At 47.0% G+C, this 20,749-nt stretch overlaps 1 protein-coding gene across 5 annotated transcripts in view; it reads right to left on the bottom strand.

Moving 5' to 3' along the window:
• The window catches only part of RGS9 (regulator of G protein signaling 9), a 72,801-nt gene that overhangs the window by 21,602 nt on the left and 30,450 nt on the right, over positions 1–20,749 (bottom strand). For all 5 annotated transcript variants that reach the window (XM_073310533.1, XM_073310534.1, XM_073310536.2 and 2 more), the window contains 4 exons: positions 20,287–20,368; positions 18,487–18,549; positions 4,341–4,370; positions 3,589–3,650 (listed from right to left, as the gene is read on the bottom strand). In XM_073310533.1, the coding sequence (XP_073166634.1) occupies positions 3,589–3,650; positions 4,341–4,370; positions 18,487–18,549; positions 20,287–20,368 (237 nt within the window). The remainder of the gene's footprint in view (positions 1–3,588; positions 3,651–4,340; positions 4,371–18,486; positions 18,550–20,286; positions 20,369–20,749) is intronic.

Genomic DNA, 20,749 nt, shown 5'->3' with positions numbered 1-20,749 from the left:
TCACAGAATGGTTTGCTGCTTTGATATGAAAGGAAGGGAGCAGACAGAAAGGAAAACGGATGTTGCAGGAACCTGAACTAGGATCCAGACAACCTGACTGATGGACGACGGGAACAACTTCTAGAAGGACCTTGAGCAGCTTCCTTACAAAAACAGCATCTTTTAAATTTTGCTGCAATGGGCTCCCTCCCAGGGGCTGTCCTGCCCAGCATCCTGTCTCAGGGAACCCTGGGTAGATGGGAGCTGGCTGAGCATGCCCCAGCTGGCTATCACATTCCTCTCCACAGCTTCTGTATAGCTCATTACTCTGCAGAGCACTTTGAGCTGCTTTACGAATGAAGCCAAAGTCTCTTCTGTTCTCGTTAGAGAAAAGCAGAGAAATATTTAACATCCCACCTCCAGGTGCTGGCCAGACTTGTAATTACACCCAATTTCATTAACACGCTGTGAAAGTTTTTTTCCCCTTCTTCACTTTTGAAAAATTTGTCTGGTTTCTGTGTTTAAAATTCAACCCAGGCTAAGCTGCTGTCACGGGTTCCCAGCTGGGTGCGTGCTGTCCACCGCAGTGATGCTAATAGATATTTTGGCACAGATCCTATAACTATACCCAAAGCATATTGGGGTTTGACACCAGCACACTTGATACTATCTTCTCAGTGGAAATGCCAAGGCATTCAGTGCTCGCATCATTCAGACCAATCCATATATTCTAATCGAGCTGCAAATCTAAACCCATCAGCCCAGGTTACATTGCACTGTCCCTCTAATGATCCAGGCTTTCCAGCTCCTCCTGGATCAATAAAGCACTCTGCTGTGTGCATACTGTCTGGAGACTGACCCTGCCCTAACAAATAAGGCCTGATCTCTGAGATTGGCTCAAGGGCTACATTTCCTCAAAGCTGAGGGAAGCTTAGCTCTAGAGACTGGGTTTGACCCAGTATAGAGACAGGGCTAGTCACTCTTGTGTGAAGTGTTTCATCAGCAACTGTTAGCTAATTAAGCATCACGGCACCCCTGGGAGGTAGGCAAGTGTCCTCAGCTCCAGTTCACAGACTGGAAAACTGAGGCACAGAGAGGTGTATGTGACCTGCCCAAGGCCACAGAGGGGAGACAGAAGCAGAGACAGGCACAGAACAAGAACTCCTGATTCCTTTTCCCCCGCTATAACCACTAGCCCACACTGCCTTCCTCCCAGGCCTTCCTCAATACTGTGACCATTTCACACCCACCTGGGGAAATCCGTTCCCAGGTACCATGGCTCAGTACCAGGTAGATTGCAGGGCCTGGGGGAAGGAATCCTCCCCAGGGGGCATGGAGCAGCAGCCCCACCAATGCATGGAGACTGCTTCAGCCGAAAGATAGGAATGGTGGCCTCCCCGTGTGATGGAGTTGGGGATAGGGCTCGGGGACCCTGCTGTCCTTCCCCGCCCTTTCTCCATAGCCACACAGTGCTGGGTAAGAGGTGCACAGCCTCCCAAATCCTCAGGGCTGTACCAGTCCCGTGACCTGAACGCTCTCTACACTCCCAGGAGAAGGCAGGGCTTGTCTGTGTGCAATTCCAAATATTATCCCACTATGACACATCACAGTCCCCTCGCACTTTCGGTTGATTGATTCTCTGGCCTGTGTTAGGCAGGAGGTCAGACTAGATGATCATAAATGGTCTCTTCTCCTTAAAAATCTATGAATCTCCCAGGCCCACAACTGCCCCTGTCCCAGCATTGCCAATCCCAAGCACTCAAAATTCCTGAGTGACGAGCCCCTGCCCCACATCATGAGATTGGTTTAAACTCATGAATGTTTAAATATCCTGTAATACACTTTGGGGGAAAGGGAGTTGCCTTCTGGGTTTTGAGTCTCTAGAGGTCACATTCTCAGGTTTTCCTCCACAATCACGAGGGACAGAAACTTGTGGGGGGGTTTTAAATGAAAACTGGGATCGTCTGATGTCATCACATGACTCCAAGAGCTGGGGCTTTAAGACAAAACACCAAATTTCATGAGACTTGCAGTAAAATCGCAAGAGAGGGTGGCACTATATGCAAAACAGCTGGCGGGGCTTGATGTGCCTGGACTGGACTCCAACGTAACTGCCCAGCACATGCAAACCTCTGCAAGAAAATAAGTGACCTATGTCTGAGGTTGGGCATTAATTTCATGGCAAATGCCAAAGGGATGTAACCTCTTTTTGCCAATCGAGCATTACCACATCAAATCTTGCTAGGTCCTTATGACGGTATGGCTGGATGTTCAGTCAGTGTCCATCACTGGCAATCTTCTGCCATCTAAGTTTCCAGCGCCCAGGTCACATAGCTGCAGTCCTTGGTAAACATGCTTTGTAATTCGTTAGTCTCCCATCCCAAGAGCCTTTCTGTTCTGAGAGCATGGCAGGTAATTGGCATGATATGAGATCTGTTTGGGAAAGACCCCAATGGGGAGTAGGGACAGGGGAGGAAGGGCAGCCCGTCACTCGGACTATCCTTCAGACACCACTTTGAACAACGTGGGACAACCAGGATATGTTTACACTGTCTGCGGCACCGAGCCACCCACCCCGAGTCAACAGGCTCTCGGGGCTCATGCTACCACGCCGAAAGAAGCCGTGTAGCCGTCGCGGCTCAGGCTCTGAAGCTCATTCCCCTCCTTAGGCTTCAAAGCCCGACCTCCAGCCTCAGCCTCTAAGTGCTGTCCACACAACTATTTTCAGAGAGCCAGTACAGGTCTGTGGGCCCGGGCTGGGAGGCTGGCTGCCACGGGCAGTGTAGACACGCCCCTCCGCCTCTCCCCCCCCAAGTGACTTCATTCACCGCATTCCGCAGAACACCCACATCAGGAACTAAAACACGGACACCCAGCGGATGGCGGCAAAGCGGGTTGTGGAGGGTGGGGAGGGGAAGTGTCCATCTCCATTGGTCACTCAGCCCACCACAGCCAACGGATGGGAGACAGAGACACAGCTGAATCACAGCAAAGCAGTTTGTGAAAAGCAGCTGTTGCATTCTGATACTGTACAGCTGGATTCCACCGCCCAGATACGTTATCTGTCTAACAAACTGGTAGATCAGGTGCTTTCCACTGCTGGAACCAGAAAGTTTTCTTTATTGATGGTGCTTTGTTCCACCCTGTTTTCCCAAATAATCTTTTTCTTTTAACCCAGAACCTGGGTTACATTCACAGCCCTTCAGGATACTGACTTTCTGTCAAAACAATGGTGGTGCTGATGAATATGATAGGGTACCTATACTCAGTCCCTGCTTAGTCAAAGTTCCTATTGGTTATAACCGGAATCTTAATGAAAGACCTGATCCTGTTTCCATTTCAGTTTATGGCTAAGCAGAACTGAGCCTTCATGCCAGGACTGGGACTCAGAGCCTTCTCTGCTTTATGGGTGATCTTGGTTTTACCACCACTTTCCAATCCAGTTATTACACAGCCTTGAGACACTGTGTGTAAAGAACACAGTGTGAGACCATGCAATGGATTGCCCTAGTCAGTCACCAGCTGCCAGAGTAAATAGGTTAATCATCTCATTAACGGAAGAGAATTTAAGACTAATTAATGTAGGGGCATAAGGGAATGAGAGCTTACCCTCCAAGGGAGACGGAAGACTTCACTGTGGACTTCATGAGGACCTGCTGATAGTACATGATCTAAGAGGCACAGATATGGTTTGTAGTTAGTAGAATTGCAGTCATGTGAGTGAAAGCTGGTCATCTACTTCTGCATCCCTTCTGCAAGATAGCGGGACAGTTACAATAGTTTCTGCATCACCCCTAACAAGTGGGTGTCCATGGAGTCCAGAATCCCTGAATGATTTTATCACCATGGTTATTTTCATGAGGGTTTTTCAAATGTCACGAGAATGTTCTATAATGTGCAAGTAATTAGCCGGAGTTCCCCATACTCTATCAGAATGGAATAATAGCTGCAACGGCACTTCTGTCTGCACAATGAGTCTGATCACCTCCAGATGCTCTGGAGCATTTAGGTGTGCAATTATCATTGCTACTTGGTTGTCTCTATGCTGGCAACTTTGGAGATATTTCCTATCATGGCTCTACCACAGGTGCAGCTCCATCAGCATTCAGCGATGGGGGGAGTGTTTTTACCACCACATTGTTTAATCCCACTCTGAGCTTTCCCACCATTGCTAGAAATGAGGGCAGTGCAATGCGGAGAGATTTCCTGAAAATGCATTAGACTGAAAGCTTTTGGAGGCAGGAACAACGTTGATCCGTGTGTATGAGAAGCACCTATCTTTGGGCACTAATGCAACACAAATTCCAACAATAATAATAGAAAAACACCTAATATTTGCGAAGAAGTGAAGGTCACATTACCTCTCTTCTGTAAACATCAATGGTTTTTTTCTGTAAAACAAAGAAGCAAAAGCATTAAAGTTGGGTGGGTACTCAAAACTACTCTTTAAAAGAAGAAAAAGATTCCCTATTGGGCACCTTTCTCCCGTTTAACCCTCATTACAATTGAAAACAAATACAGGTTAGCATCCAAGCAGCTCATCTAATCATAGTAACATCAATTCTTATTTAGTTTGCAGAAGAGTGAGGGGGGGATTTGATAGAAGCCTTCAACCACCTGCAGGGGGGTTCCAAAGTGGATGGATCTCGGCTGTTCTCAGTGGTGAGAGATGACAGAACAAGGAGCAATGGTCTCAAGTTGCAGTGGGGAAGGTTTAGGTTGGATATTAGGAAACACTGTTTCACTAGGAGGGTGGTGAAACACTGGAATGGTTACATGGGGAGGTGGTGGAATCTCCATCCTTAGTGGTTTTTAAGACCCGGCTTGACAAAGCCCTGGCTGGGATGATTTAGTTGGGGATTGGTCCTGCTTTGAGCAGGAGGTTGGACTAGATGACCTCCTGAGGTCTCTGCCAACCCCCATCTTGTATGATTCTAATGCTAAGTGCATCTACAGACCATATGTGGTTCCATTAAATGTATATATTGTACAGTGCTGCCTACTCCATTACAGCCCATGTGCATTCAATTACAGGGTTATTCTAATAGAGCTAAAATAGATGCATTTAGCAGACACAGATTAGATCATTCAATATTAGTTAAAGGAGACAGGAATCAACACGTTGCAAAATATAAACACCACAATTAAAAAGCCTCAGAAACAATATCTGCTGTGGAAAGGTGCTTAAATTGTGGTTGGAACAGCTCACACTATGTTATCTGTCATCCACAAATGAACAAGCATTGAAGGCAAGAAATTAACTGCAGGGTATTTATTCACACAGCTTCCTTTGAAGTGCAGCACAGTTATTTTGTCTTGAATAAACTGAAGGAGAGAGAAGGAAAGGTAGGTAAAGCCAGGGATCTTGCAGGCAAGCCTCTAAAACCTTGTGGAGGCTTTTTAGCCCCGTGTGTCCCATTAAAGTCATGCAGCTAATCTGCCATGTGTAATCTTTGGAGCTGCAGCCCAGAATTATCCCATCTAATTAACACTGTGGAAGAATCAGGGACATGGATTGCTTTGTGGGAGGCTAGCGCTTGTGAAAAGTGCTGGCTTGGCAGCCCTAGAGACCCAAGTCCTTTGTCCACTGAGCTAGTACAGGGTGGACAACAAGACCAGCAAATGTTACACTTACACACACACACACACACACACACACACACACACACAGAGTCTCGCCAGTGAACCTCAGCCTTTACCTTGGCAGCTGCATCTGTATTGAGGCAAAACTCCCACTGCAGTTCACAGGAGTTTTGCCTGGAAAAGGGCTGAAGGATTGGGCCCTTAATTTAAAAATTTGGCAGCAATGTTGATGGGCTGCAGTAATACCATTTGGAAAGTTAAATTTGCAGACATGAGGGAGAGATGCTTCTCTTTAAAACAAAAGCTTAGATTATTCAGAATCTGTACATGCCATGTGGGTAGCAGAAATATGTCCAGCACATCAGATCCAGTCCCGGGACCAGGTGCTGGACACCTCTGACCCACCCCCCAAAAATAATTCATTACTTCTGCTTTCTCCCAATTGCTGCCTACTCCCCTCAGACCACCAGTGCCACGTTTGCTTGCTATGATCAGAGAGCTACCACTCTACAGCTTCACACACGCACCCCGTTACACATACGGAGGGAGAAAATGTGCATGCCCGGCTGTTTCTGACAGGATATACTCACCACCTCAGTGACAAGAGCAGGATATGCAGCAGAGCATCCAGTATGCACCATGCAAACACAAATCCAACCTGTGTGATGCTAACACAACCTATCCTGTGTGGTACTAACACAGATCTAACCTACATGACATAAGCAGGAGAAGGTCTTTTTCAGAGACGTCCATTGGAAAGATCATGAATAGCTCTGACCTGCTGCAGTGAAAGTGAGCTCAGCTGAAACAAACAAGCTAATAGGAAAAGCAAAAACAATTTCTGCACCAATGAGAGTGGTTCTCCACTAGATACATGCAGGACCTGATGTGAATGAGAGTGAGGCTTACACAAGAAGGGAAAAATGCAACCCCTCGGAGTACAATAAGATCTTTACACATGTGGGATCCAATGGCCTTAGTCTGCCTTTGGAGGACTTTGCATTTGATGGAGGACACAACTGACTTGCTTAGATGGAAGGGACTGATAAGTAGCAAGTGCTGGTGAAAGACAGGGAACGAGAGAGCTTATTAACAACAGGGGCATTGCTCCTGTTGCCTGTGTAGTGGCAGAACTCCTGTGGGTGTCTGTAGGATGCAAGGAATCAGGCTCGGAATGTAAATGGTACTGGAATACTTCAAGACAATGACAGGTTTCAGAGTAGCAGCCGTGTTAGTCTGCATTCGCAAAAAGAAAAGGAGGACTTGTGGCACCTTAGAGACTAATAAGTTGGTTAGTCTCTAAGGTGTCACAAGTCCTCCTTTTCTTTTTGAAGACAATGGGAATTCTGCTTGAGTCTGGGCTGCAGGCTCATTATTTGCAACAAGCCTGTTATTCTGCACATAGTTAAATTGGTAGTAGAAATTTGCACCCACTGTGTCTGTGACATTGGGCCAGATTCTGGGACCAGTGAAGTCAATGGGAAAACTTTTGTTTCTTTCAATGCAGCATCAGGTCCATTGTAAGTACTGTGAGAGCTGATAGCATACTACATACAGGGACTAAAGATCAGCCTGTGTTTGCACACATTTCCTGGTCTGAGTTGGTGCCGCTGGCTAACTAGCACCTATTATAGCCGTATAAAGATTCCTCACATTTCTACATGCGTTGTCTTTATTTCAGATCCAATTGCTGTAGCCATGGAGGGCAGAAAATCATCTGTTTCTACCCATTCCCATAGGACAGACTGAAACCCACTGCACTTCTACTACCTTAGAAAGCATCTTCTCTGGAGAACTACAGTTCTATTCCAACCAAGCTATTTCATGTATAATGGGAGTTCACTATCTTCCTGAGGAGCCCTGAGACATAATCAGAACCCTTCAGATTTACCAAGTGCTGGCTAAACTATTCTACTTGCTGAGGCATGAGGGTGGCTGGTGCGGTTAATTTTAGGAGACATCAATGGGTTAACTCCATTAGATCAGAAAGAAAAATTTTCTAAATGAAATAAAAGGCCCCCGCACCATGGGTGGTGGGTATCGTAGGCAGGCGTAGGCTGTGCCTCCCCAAACAGCCTCGTGTTGCCCCGTCCATGCTGCGCCCCCAGGCCAGGCCCTGTTCTGCAGTTCCCAGAGCTCTGCCCTAGCTGGCCCGGGCTGGCTGGCCTGCCTCCCGCAGGGACTCAGGGTGACCGGTGCTGGGGCCGTGCTGCTCGGAGCACTGGAACTGAGGGCACTGGGGCCGTGCCGCCTGGAGCACTGGGGCTGGGAACAGCCCGGCTGGCTCCCAAGCACCAGGGCTGGGGGCCTGCCACTCGGCGCACCTGGGCTGGCCATGCCGTCTGGAGCACCGGGGCCGACTGTGCCACCCGGCTGCCCAGAGCGCTGCTGCCCGGAGCACCAGGGATCGGGTGCTGCCGCCCAGTGCTCTGGGGCCGGCTGCCCGGAGCACCAGGACTGGAGCCTCGCCACCCAGTGCCAGAGGTGCTCTGGACTCCTGCAGGGGAGGGGCGCAAAAGTGGAGGGGGAGGGTAGAAGGGGAGGGGAGGGGCTTTGGGCACAAGGGGCGGGGCCGGGGCTAGCCTCCTCCAATGGCCGCCTATGCCCCCCCGCTGATCTTTATTATCCTGGATGGATATTTCTGACAGACACAGTGCAGCTGGATGAGGAGAGAGGAAAGGAGGATGCCCAGCAGAATGGGTGGAGACGGTTTTCATGGAAGTTAAGATGCTCTAGTCTTCTACAGCGCAACAGATCAAGGGCCTCAGAGGCCGGCAGACAGCCATGCCACACGCAGGAGAAACAAGTAACTGGTGGGAAAGAGAAAAAGGGGGAGGGGGGAGAGTAAATTAAATGTTACTTAGAACAATAAATCCGTGAATGAAATTGACATTGTTGCTCTTCAGAAAAAAATCAAAGCTCTTCTCCAAGCTGTCTGTGTTGTAATACCACTCATGTCCTACCTAAGCACCTGGCGGCATTCGTTTGGAAAGTATTCCTGAGTATTCAGTTTACATTCAGGGCTGGAACCTCCCCTCCCTGCATGCCCTTTGTATTGACTTCAGTGAGAGCTTTGGGTGTGCCAGGGATGCAGGAGAGCCAGCTTTTGACAAGACAAATGGGTTTGTTTCTGAAGCAGGAGGAGTGAGCTTACTTTGGAAATGAAGGCCCTGCAGCAAAAGGTAATGTGTCACCGCAATGAAGAGGCTGGCACAGTGAGCCCTCTGCGGGAGAGGTCAAAGTGCAGCCATCTACTCCATTCCCAATTTGAGGGTCACAAGCAGGTGTCAGGGGTCATGGCCCCTCCCCTTCCATATTGCTAAACTGGAAGGTGGTCCCAGCTAGATAGGAGGAGGCAGGGTCCAAATTAGATGGGTGGGGGTGCCAGGGGCATCACAGATCGGGGGGTCATGGCATGGTAGCTGAGCACACTGAATCTGGGATGAATTGAAAGATGAGCACAGTATGGAATACGTGATTCCCCATTCCCTCCCAAAGGCTGGTGGGAGTTTTGCTGGGTTTGCAGGATAATGCCCACTGTGCCCCTCTCTAGACGGTTGTTTTCTCCCCTTGCTTTCCCGAGTACTAAATTCACACAACCCTACACACAGGGATGGGAGCTGTGATTTAAACATACAGATTCTGAAACAGCAACTGGATCCCCCCAAAGGCATGAAACCATTAGGAAGTAACTTCCTTCTTGGTCACTTGGCTTTTTCCTGGAGTGGGGCCCCAAACATATCCCCCAAATCCACAACCTCTCCCGCCTGTTTTGTAGAAATGAATTGCTGATTCTCAGTCCAGTGTCCAAGCCTTCCTCCACGTCACCAGTCAACAGCATAATTACCCCCCTGGTTCAGAGTTTCAGGAGAAAGCGGTGGACTGGGCGGGCCATTGGGACTGGTCTCCCCTCTCACCACTAGAAATAACAGTGGAACATCGCTGGAGCAGGGAGATGAAACGTGCACTGCCAGGATCCGTGCTGCACCTGTCATGTGGGAGAGGGCTTCAGCCTCCAGAACTGTCAATCTGGCCGCGTTTTACAATCCTTAACTCCACACTGCGCATTTTAAGACAACAAAAGAAGGAATCCCAGCAGCCTCGCACCCACAGCTGCACTTAGCTCCCCTTAGCTTCCTCCCACAACATTCCCCGCCCCAGCATCTCTACTTTCACTGCTTCTGTCTCTGCTAGAAACCCATCCCAGCGACTGTAAACGCTCTAGGTTTAGGTTGGATATGAGGAAAAAACTTTTTCACTCGGAGGATGGCGAAGCACGGGAATGAGTTATCTAGGGAGGTGGTGGAATCTCCTTTCTTAGAGGTTTTTAAGGTCAGGCTTGACAAAGCCCTGGCTGGGGTGATTTAGTTGGGGATAGGTCCTGCTTTGAGCAGGGGGTTGGACTAGATGACCTCCTGAGGTCCCTTCCAACCCTGATCTTCTATGATTCTGTGCATCCTGGCTCTCCTCTGCCACCTACAGCTTGTCTACATGGCGATTTAGTGCCTGGCAAGCCAGAGTGTGAATCTACTGTGCATTCGCTTGCCATGCACTCACTGGCCACGTGGATCCTGCTGCCACACATTGAAAGTTTCCTCGTGTGCTCTGACGTACTGCTCCTTGGAACTGGAGTACGACAAAGTGCAGGAGGGAATTTTTAGTAAGTGGGCGCAGGGTCCACGTGGCCAATTACTGTGCAGCAGCTAATGCGTCATATCGATTCACACACCCCGACTTGCCGTGTGTGAACTCACCGCATAGGCAAGCCTTTAGGTTGAATTCAGAGACCCACTAAACATACCGCCACTTTTTCCCAACCCACTACACATTCATCCCCCCTTCCAACGCAAAATCACCCTCCCGACCTGCCGTGCACTATCTCCGACAAAGAGATAAATCCTACACTCGGATTTATACAGGAATATCATTCAGCGGCCAAGAGCCATTTACCATTTTCCCTTAATGAGTGTAAAACAGATTAAATTGAGTAATACCCATCAACCAGTGAATTATCACAATTATCCAGTGCAGAAGCTTAATGTCCCCCTAGGCTTAAATCAAAATGCCAATTAGTGAAAGGCTTCAGCCAGTCTCATCTGACCGTCACATGCTCTACAAAACGTTTTGCGTTGTGGGGTTTGTATCAGCATTCAAGGAGCATGCACGCAGCCCTGTCACTTGCGACAAAGTTCCAAAGGCAGCATGCTATGGGGCTGGTCATACCATACAGATACACAGCAACTGAAAGAGGAAAAGATGAGATGTACCAAAGCGTCTCCTAATCAAGAATCCTTTGTCTGGTCCAAACCTGGCGGGAGGAAGGGAGGAGCTCCTGGCACAACGCTGTGCCCTGGCTCTGAATACAAGCTGCCGAGGATTAACCCCTTTTGCTGGTGAATATCCTGGATTGTTGGGGCAAAATGCCCCCCGGGGGCTGTCCACGTGCTGCAGGTAGATCAGTTCCAAGTGGCACACAGAACATACCTGGGTGCACCAATAATCAGTGCAGAGCATATAAAGGACTAGTTTCTACAGCAACAGAGATGGGCCCAGGTGGTATTTGGATCTGGAGTTCTGGGTCAGGCCCACCTCTTCCTCTGCTACTCCACCATGGGAGTAAGTGGGGGTTGTAAGAGACATTTGAGGGTACTGTTGCCTGTTTTCACTGTGATACTGATTCCGAGTCGCTGCTGCCTGAAGGTAAAAGGCCAGATCCTCAGCGCAGCTGATCTGAGGATCTGGCCCCACTGGGGAGAAGATGCCACTGTTCAGCATACTGGCATGATTATAAAGTCTCATGGCATGTGTGTGTCACTTGTTACTACAGCACTAGTGATCCATTCAGGCATTCCACCGAAGATGCTTCTCGCAACCACTCCTTAAGGAGCCACTACACAGGACCAGCCATTGGTCATTCAGCTCCCTACAGAAAAGGGCAATGGGGGGTTAATATTCACCCGCAGCTCCCATGGGTGCAGCCAATTTCTGGAGCCTGCTTGCCCACCCTGCAGACTGGCCTGCATAGGGAGACGTGGCCTAGGCTTTAGGCATAAGTCAAGAGGCAGCATAAATCAAGAGGCCCTTGTTGGGGCCTCGCTCGACCAAGCCTTCTTCCCAGCACTGCTTGCCCCTTTCTGCTGTGCTCTGTCACCATCACCTTGAAAAAGAACAAGAGGGACCCAAGCCCCAACGTCTCCACAAAGACAAATGACCACACAGAAACGCAAAGCGCCTCCTCCTGTCTCTGAAATGCACCTTGTGGGTTACTGATGTCCATCTGGACCTCCACAAAACTTACTTCATGCAAGGTCATAGCCCAGACCCAAGCAGTCTGGGCTATGCAGTCTGGGCTCCTCTTTGCAGCCAGCTGTATCTCCTCAGAGTCGGAAGGTAAGAGCAGAAAATGTTTTCCATTCATGTAATTGTTGAGTCCCTTTCTGAGGATATGTAGGTGCTCAGGCAAACCCTGTTCCGTGTTTCCAACTGCAGGAGCATTCCTGCCCCCTGGGTTTCACTCTGAATTTCACGTAGTGCGAAGCCAAAACCTTCAGGTTTCATATCTAAACCATACGGAGCTGTGCGTTGAGCATGATTTTGATGTCAACACATAAATCATCCCAAGCACAGTTAAACATGGCCTAGGCACGCTCAGATCCTTTCAGTGACAGCAGTCCCGAGTTTCAAGTCTGCAACACACCCTGAAACCAGGGGGGTAGCGAGCATGCCCTGATTTCACTGCAAATGTTTTCTGCAGCTCTAGTGCTGACCTAAATATGTCAATCAACAACTAAGTCCCACCGGCTCACTCCTGAGTGGCTAAGAGATGTGTCCCTCTCCATGAGGTGGCCAATCACAGAGCAGAATGTTTAACTAGCACTTGCCTTTCCCACATCTCCTGGGCTGACCAAAGTACAAAGGAACACTGCCATGGGAGGAAGAGGAGCAGGAGTCTCAGAGTAAAGAAAGTGCTGTTCCTATGTAGTGCACTGAAGTGTCTTTAGGGTGACCAGATGACAAGAACAAAATATCAGGACATGGTGTTGGGGGGGGGGGGGGCAGCCACAGGCTCACACACACACACCCCCTGCTAGGGCCGGCTCTAGGGTTTTTGCCGCCCCAAGCAAAAAAAAAAAAAAAAAAAAAAAAGCCGGAGTACCACCAAAGGAAAATATCAGGACAAATGGCGTCCCGACCATACATTGGTCAGGACAAGGGGGGCAAACAACTAAATATCAGGACAGTCCCGATTTTACCTGGACGTCTGGTCACCCTAAGTGCCTTTGATGTACAAAGCCCCACTGGCAAGGGCAAAGGAGAAGCACTGAAATGACAGGTGATTATTTCCAAGGCAGTGGGATTACTGTAACTATGCTTCTACTTGTGATAGCACTAGCTAGAAGCTGGGAGTGAGCAACGGGATGGATCACTTGACGATTCCCTGTTCTGGTCATTCCCTCTGGGGCACCTGGCATTGGCCGCTGTCGGAAGCCAGGATACTGGGCTAGATGGACCTTTGGTCTGACCCAATCTGGCCATTCTTATGTTCTGGTGTTTACAGGGTCTGGAAACAGGCAGATTACACCGACTTCTTCATGCACTCCAGGACGGCACTTGAAATTAAGAACCAGCCCATGAAATGAAGTGCCCACCCTGCGCCAATGCACTGAGCTCCACCTCTGGAAACTGCAGCCTCATTATCGAGCACTGTTAACAGCTCTCCTCTCTGCTGGGAGCTGCGCAGGGGGTTGTGAGACTGGAGCTGAGCGAGAGACGTGACCTGGGGGATCCTGGGCATGAAAAATGCCAGATTCCAGCTACGCATCCCAGACTCGCATCGCTGTGGCCACACAGCCCAGATCTCGCTTCCCTTCTCAGCCAGAACCATTCACTGGCAGAGTTGGATCTCAGGAAGAACCAACCGGGGAACCACAGGGTGGAGCACCTCTGCCATGCCCTGAAAAAGGTGGACTGCACAGTCCAGATCCTGTGGGCTTTGAGACCATCCTTGGCTTTAGAAGCCCAAAACCATAAGGGAAAATTTGAAGTCTCAGATAAGGCCCCTTTTGAAGATGCATCTCTTTGAAATGCATTGGTCACTCCATACCTACAAATCGGGTTTTGAATCCTTCCTACCACCGGCCTCTTTCACGGTTATGTATCTCAGTTAGTGCCTACAATATGCTCCTCCCCACTCCTTAACACTGGCCTTTGTATTACAGCGTTGCCATTCACTGCTTCTAAATATGAAGTAATTGCTCGTGTTGTCCCTGCTTGGGGAAAATCCCTCTCATAACCTTATAGCTGACTTCCTTGGCTATCTTAACCTAAACTGAAAAGTATTACCTTTCTCCAATTATTTTTACCCTTAATTTGCAGGATTTTCCAGTTTCTCTATCTTGCTTATTTGCTTTATTGTCCCATCTCCAAGACACTCATGAAAGGTGCAATAGAAACCGCGGAAGTTATATTAATATTAGTAACAAACGCTATCATTTCAATTAGCAATTGTGACTAACACAACATCTTTATCAGTAAGCTCTACTGCTATTCACAGATTTTAAGACCAGAAGGGCCTATTATGACCATCTAGTTGGACATGCTGCATAACACAGGCCTGAGAATTTTACCCTTTAATCCCTGCCTCAAACCCAGTAACCTGTGGTTGAAATACAGCCCCTCTTTTAGAGAGGTATCCATTCTTATTTTAAAAGAATGAAAGTGATGGAGAATCTATCACATGCCTTGGTAAGTTGTTCCAGCGGATGACTATGCCTTATTGCTGAAAATCTGCATCTCATTGGACTTCATCCAACCACAACCCACTAGGTAGCACTAAAAGCCACCTCAAAAGTGCCATGACTCAGCTGCTATTTATTCCAAAAAGACTCTAAAAAACATCTAGACAGTGAGCAGCTTGTATAGCAGCTAACTATCCCAGGCAAGAAGCAAGCACTTTGATACTGCTCATTCCAAAATCAGCTTCGAAGAAGTAATTTTGATATCTGAAATGAACTATCAATGAGAATATTTTCTCTTCAGCTAGTGATATAAAGGAAAACTAATTAGCAGACGAAGATGCAATAGCCTGGGCCCAAGCAGAGTCATGAATAAAGCAAACTGCAGTTGGATTAGTGCACATGTTTCTCCTGTTCTCATTGTTCCACATGTATTATAGCTAGATCTAGGTCCTATTGCAAACATTAGTAAAACTGCCATTGGCTTCAGTAGGAGCAGGATTTGACCATCAGGGCAAGATCCCCCAAAGAGCTGAGTGCTTGGTGAGAAGACTAAAAGTATCATTGTTCTGCTCAGTTCCTTGCAGATTGAGCCTCAGGAGTTTGGGAAAGCCACCAGTCTAGAGGGGCCAGAAAGTCTGGCATTTTTCAAGAAATGCAAGAAAAGCTGCTAGTCAGATGCTGGAAAAGTCTTGTGTTCCAGCCGATTATTTTAGTGCATTAGTTCCAATCAAACTTTGAAATGTAAAAAAAGAAACAGGAAGCATCCTATCCACTTTGCATGGAGAAGATTAACTTCCAGAGACAACCACCCAGAGGCGCAGCTTAGAGCCCCAAACCGCTAGAGCTGCTCAAAACAGTTTCATCCATGTTGGATTGATGGAAAATGGATTTTTAACTAAATAGAAATCTTCACTCAAAAACTTCCATTTGCATCTAAAATGTTTGGGTCTTTGTTGAAAAATTGAGACTGTGAAAAATTGAAAACGTTTGCTTTTTAGCAAAACCCCCCAAAATTGCAAAGATATCCCTCCCCCAGACACCCACTGCTCTGCGTAGCCACTTTTCTCTTTCCTATTCCCTCTCTCTTTCTGCCCCTTTTTCTTGTTTCACTCTTCTCTTCTTGCCTTCTCCTTTCTTTGTGCTGCTCTCAGTTACTAACAGCAACCTACCAAATCGTACTAATTTTCATTTATTTCTGTATTTACCTTCTTTAGATTTAGAATAAATAAAAAGAGCCCACAGACGCTGTTAACTATATAAAAATTACAAAAATTGAAAAGAACGAGGAGTACTTGTGGCACCTTAGAGACTAACACATTTATTTGGGCATAAGTTTTCGTGAGCTAAAGCCCACTTCATCAGATGCATGCAGTGGAAAATACAGTAGGATGGCTTTAGCCCACGAAAGCTTATGCTCAAATAAATTGGTTAGTCTCTAAGGTGCCACAAGTTCTCCTCATTCCTTCTGCTGATACAGACTAACACGGCTACCACTCTAAAAACTGAAAAGCAATACAATGAGTTCAACCCATCTACGAACACAAACACTATACTGCCCCCAGACATTGGTCTCTACTGCAATCCACCCGCCTCTTTCCAAAGGCCAGGGGAAATAAACAAGCCCTGCAGAGTGCTCTGAAAGCCAGCAGTCTGGACTAGATGTGGGAGGCCTTTACAGAGAATGCCTGCTGACCGCCCCCTCCCTATTATATCTAGGGGAATCTAACAGCAGTGCTTCCACTAACTTCAGCTACAGCAGTATATCCCAGGGAGAGAGGGAACACAAAGGGTCTGATTCTGATCTCCCACTGGTGTTAATCGGGAGTAACTCCACTAAACACAATGGTGTTACACTGGCATGAAGGAAAAGAATGGAGAATCCAGCTCGTAATGTGAACAGTGAGAGGCACAGTCCCCTTGCCCCTTGCACTAGCGTTCATTATTTGTCGCTTGTGTCCATGACATTCTCTAGGATTGCAGTATGCTAAAAGTGAATTTTGGATTTCTTTGTAGTTGCCTGTTATTACTGCCCCTGGGGCTTATTTTCTATCCCTAAACTAAAGTGTAAAATCTTTCCTGATAATCTGCAGATTTTGCAGTACAGAACGTGGGAACACTGGGTTGGGGTTTCAATCATAGACTTAATGTATCCGTGTGCGTTGGTGGAAAGGGCCCCCTGACGATCCAGAAGCCTGCAGTCCTCGTTTATCTACAGAGCAGGCACAGCAGGGGCACTAGGAGTATACTCTTCCCATCACCCTACCAATATACTTCAGCCTTCAGCCCAAAAGCTGAGAGGGTGTTAAGGTTCACATGGCCCATGCAGGGCCCAATCAAAGCCCATTGAAATCAATGGAAACTCTCACACTGACTTCAGTGGGCATGGCATCAGGCCTTCACTCCTTTGGCTCTCTGCTGAGATGCTAACAAGGGAGTCAACTGTGCTAGTGATTTGTTTCTTTTGTTGTGGGGGCTTTCTTCCGTCCAGTAGGAACTGAACTGAGAACCATTAACTCGTTTCACGTAAGCCACTGAATAGCCATCAGATGATTAATGACTTTTGAAAACATTTGCAAACCTAAAGACCTCTTTCCAGGATGCTAGCTATAATATTGTGCGGGGGAGTCTATCTTATTACTCTTTTCAGTCTCTGTTTGGATCCTCCAGCCCAACAGCAGCTCACATTTTTATTTCCTTTTAAAGCACATTTCAGTAGCTCCCACTTAGAGCAAAAAGAGAAAATACTAAACCCTAGCATTTTACTCTGCTTTTCAGTCGCCATGGCAACAGAACCCACTTGCCCAAAGCAATTATCTCCCTCTGACATTTAAGGGCTGCTATGAAAATGAAAAGTTTACTGGAGATAGGATAAGTTTCGTCAAAGCAACCATCGCCTTTGATCAATGAGAAATGTTCTGCCTTCGTTCACCAAGCACAGGCCAAGCATGTGCTGTCAGCTGCGGCCCTAGGTATGTAAATATGGGACCACTTGAAATAACTGACTCACGGTCTCCACTATTCACCTTCAGCAGAGCCATGGGTGAAAGATAAGGACAGTTCTAACTACCACCGCATACACTTAATCCTATAGATCAGTGGTTCTCAACCTTTCTAGACTACTGTACCCCTTTCCAGAGTCCGATTTGTCTTAATTACCCCAACTTTCACCTCACTTTAAAACTACTTGCTTACAAAATCAAACATAAAAATATAAAAGTGACAGAGCACACTATTACCGACAAAACTGCTTACTTTCTCATTTTTATGATATCGTTATAAAATAAACCAATTGGAATATAAATATTGTAGTCACGTTTCACTGTATAGTATATAGAGCAGTATAAACAAGTCATTGTATGAAAGTTTAGTTTGTCCTGACTTCACTAGTGCTTTATATGTAGCCTGTTGTAAAACTAGGCCAATATCTAGAGGATGATGTACCCCCCAGGGGTACTCATAGTCCTGCTTGAGAACCAGTGCTATAGACAAGTCTACGCCAGGGCTAGTCACTTACATTATTTACATTCTCAGATCAATAGCACTATTCTGTTTGATTTAACTAATGTGGCAAGAAACCACTGAAAAATTGATGAGCGAAGTGAAGCTGCCAGATTGTATTCCTAGGGCCAAATTCAGTTCTCTCTCACACCATACCAGCACAAATCCAGAGAAACTCCACTGCGCTCAGCAGAAGTGAAAATCAAATGGGTTTGACTTGACAGTTCTGGTTCTGGCATATTTCTACATGCCTATCAGTTGCTATTTGGCTTGATATGGCTCATTCAGACAGTTGCTATGCAACACTGGAGATTCATGGAGCGCCATTCACACACAATGAGTAGGTCTGCACTGCAATCAGAGATGTGACTGCAGCCAGCGTACGTATGCCCAAGGTACCTTTGATATAGTTACCTTGAGTATTAATAGCAGCGAAGCTGCAGCAACATGGACTGGATGGGTATGTACTCGGGCAACTAGCCCATGCTACCATGGCTTCACCGCTATTGTAATTTGAACAACCTAGATCAATGCTAGTTCAAGTATGTCTACACATACTGCAGAGGTGCAGTCCACACTTCTGATTACACTCAGAGGGTATATCTATGTGCTGCAATGTAGATCTACCTGCTGTCTATGTCCTCGTACAATCAGTAAGTTTGAAATCAAGCAGCCTTACCTAGTTTACCTTATTTTCATTTGGATCGGTTACTCGGTCTAGTCCATAGTCTAGGATGTCTTGCATGCCCGGCTGTTAGAAATGAGAAACAACAATACAGTTGTGTCTGCTTTTTCAAAACCATCTTAAGTTACATGAAGAAATCTGCTGTTAATGAATAATTCCTCCAGTTGGTGGAAAAAGGTAAAACATTGATTGATCTTCCCTGAGATGGCCGTAGGACTTCGCTGGGAGTGCATGGGAATGTATTTGGGACACTCAACAGAGCAAGAGACAGCTACAGAATGGATAACCAAGAAGCATCCAAGCAAAGGTGACACCAGGAGACAATCCAGGAGAGATTTAACAGGAGAGATCCAGAGACATCCAGTCATTGGAGAGCAAGGGTGATACAAGGGGCACATATATAGGGAAAACCATGCTCAATCCAGCAATAAATCTATATAGAAAGAAAAGGAGTACTTGTGGCACCTTAGAGACTAACCAGTTTATTTGAGCATGAGCTTTCGTGAGCTACAGCTCACTTCATCGGATGCATACTGTGGAAACTGCAGAAGACATTATATATACACAGAGACCATAAAACAATACCTCCTCCCACCCCACTCTCCTGCTGGTAATAGCTTATCCAAAGTGATCATCAAGTTGGGCCATTTCCAGCACAAATCCAGGAGATATATAGGGAAAACCAAAATCCAGGAGATTTGTGCTGGAAATGGCCCAACTTGATGATCACTTTGGATAAGCTATTACCAGCAGGAGAGTGGGGTGGGAGGAGGTATTGTTTTATGGTCTCTGTGTATATATAATGTCTTCTGCAGTTTCCACAGTATGCATCCGATGAAGTGAGCTGTAGCTCACGAAAGCTCATGCTCAAATAAACTGGTTAGTCTCTAAGGTGCCACAAGTACTCCTTTTCTTTTTGCGAATACAGACTAACTCGGCTGTTACTCTGAAACCAATCTATATAGAGGAGACAAACCTTGATATAGGCAATGAGAAGGGATAGGATGGCACCACTGTGATGTCTGCCTTGGGCACAAGTGACTTTTGAGTAGTTACCTGAGCTCCACCATAGTTAGATAATAGTCAATAATTAGATCTCGGTAGTGAGCTCTTATGGGGAAAATGGAGAAACAGACCAGGAAAAGAAGTACTTAGTCTAAGTCTAAAAGAACCAAATTCAGCCCTGGTTCATCGGGGATGCACTGGGGCCAAAGTATTTGAGTGGTGCAAAGAGTCTCCCACCAACCGCTTTATCTGTGAGCAAAGCTCTAATTACAGGCTGACATTTGCCTCAGGCTTGACGCACCCCTGTATGTTAATAGCTGGGTTCTCAACTGGCCACTTACTCAGCATACACAGTTAAGATGGCTCTTTGATTATGACTGGGATGAGGGAGTGTGGCTCCTGGGTACATGTCAGAGTCTGACAGCACACTGGGACCAGCCTGGCTTCATTCAGGAAACACCCTGGTGACATGTGCCTCCAAAATAACAGCCCCCCCAGGGGCAAAGGCAGTTAGGATTCTCTGTTCGCAGCATGGATGATGTGGTGAGTGGTTCCTTACTTCATCTTTAAAAAGCAAATCTCAGGGGTTCGGGAATTTGGTAGGCAGAGTGGATTAAAGTCTCTTTTCTGCATCTAAGTGCACCTCTGCATCTCTGGCAGCTGGCCAAGCACAACCTTGGAGGCAGTGCCCCCAAAGTTGCCTTCTTAAAGGTGCAGTAAGTTGCTCCTGGCTGAGCTCTCTGGACCCTATACCTCCAATATAGACTTTACAGCTGTGGAGGACGGTATTCTACTTACAGGTGCTCGATGCACTAGCCAATAGGCTTTCTCCTGACAATCCAGCGCGTACCTGTCTGCCTTTTTCCGTTCCTTTCCTGTCCTGCAAAGCAAAGAATAGGTTTGAATCCCATCAGAAGAACATGTGGGTTATTTCTCCCTTTTGATGACATTTTCTTGCATGTTAGCCACAGCTGCAGCTGATGGGGACAGCACCAAAGGAATTTGCACTGTTTTCCGTTAAAACTAGCAAGAGCGAGAACATGATGCTGTTCTGATCTTTCCTCAGCCTCCTGACCTACAGGCTCACAAGGTTAAATTCAGGTTTGAATGTGTGTTGCTTCTTCAAGCCACAACTGACCTTGCTCTTTCCTGACTGCACGTCATGCTGTCCTAACTTACAACTGATGATTGGTTGAACCCTACTGATATAAATGAGGGGTGCTCGCTTTTGAGTAATCAACCTCTTCCTGAGCTCAGCTGA

Source organism: Lepidochelys kempii, chromosome 14 (assembly GCF_965140285.1).
Source record: "Lepidochelys kempii isolate rLepKem1 chromosome 14, rLepKem1.hap1, whole genome shotgun sequence".
In the NCBI taxonomy this organism is placed as follows: Eukaryota; Metazoa; Chordata; order Testudines; family Cheloniidae; genus Lepidochelys; species Lepidochelys kempii.
Note: the sequence above shows the minus strand (reverse complement) of the source record. Positions and strands in the feature narration are given on the sequence as shown.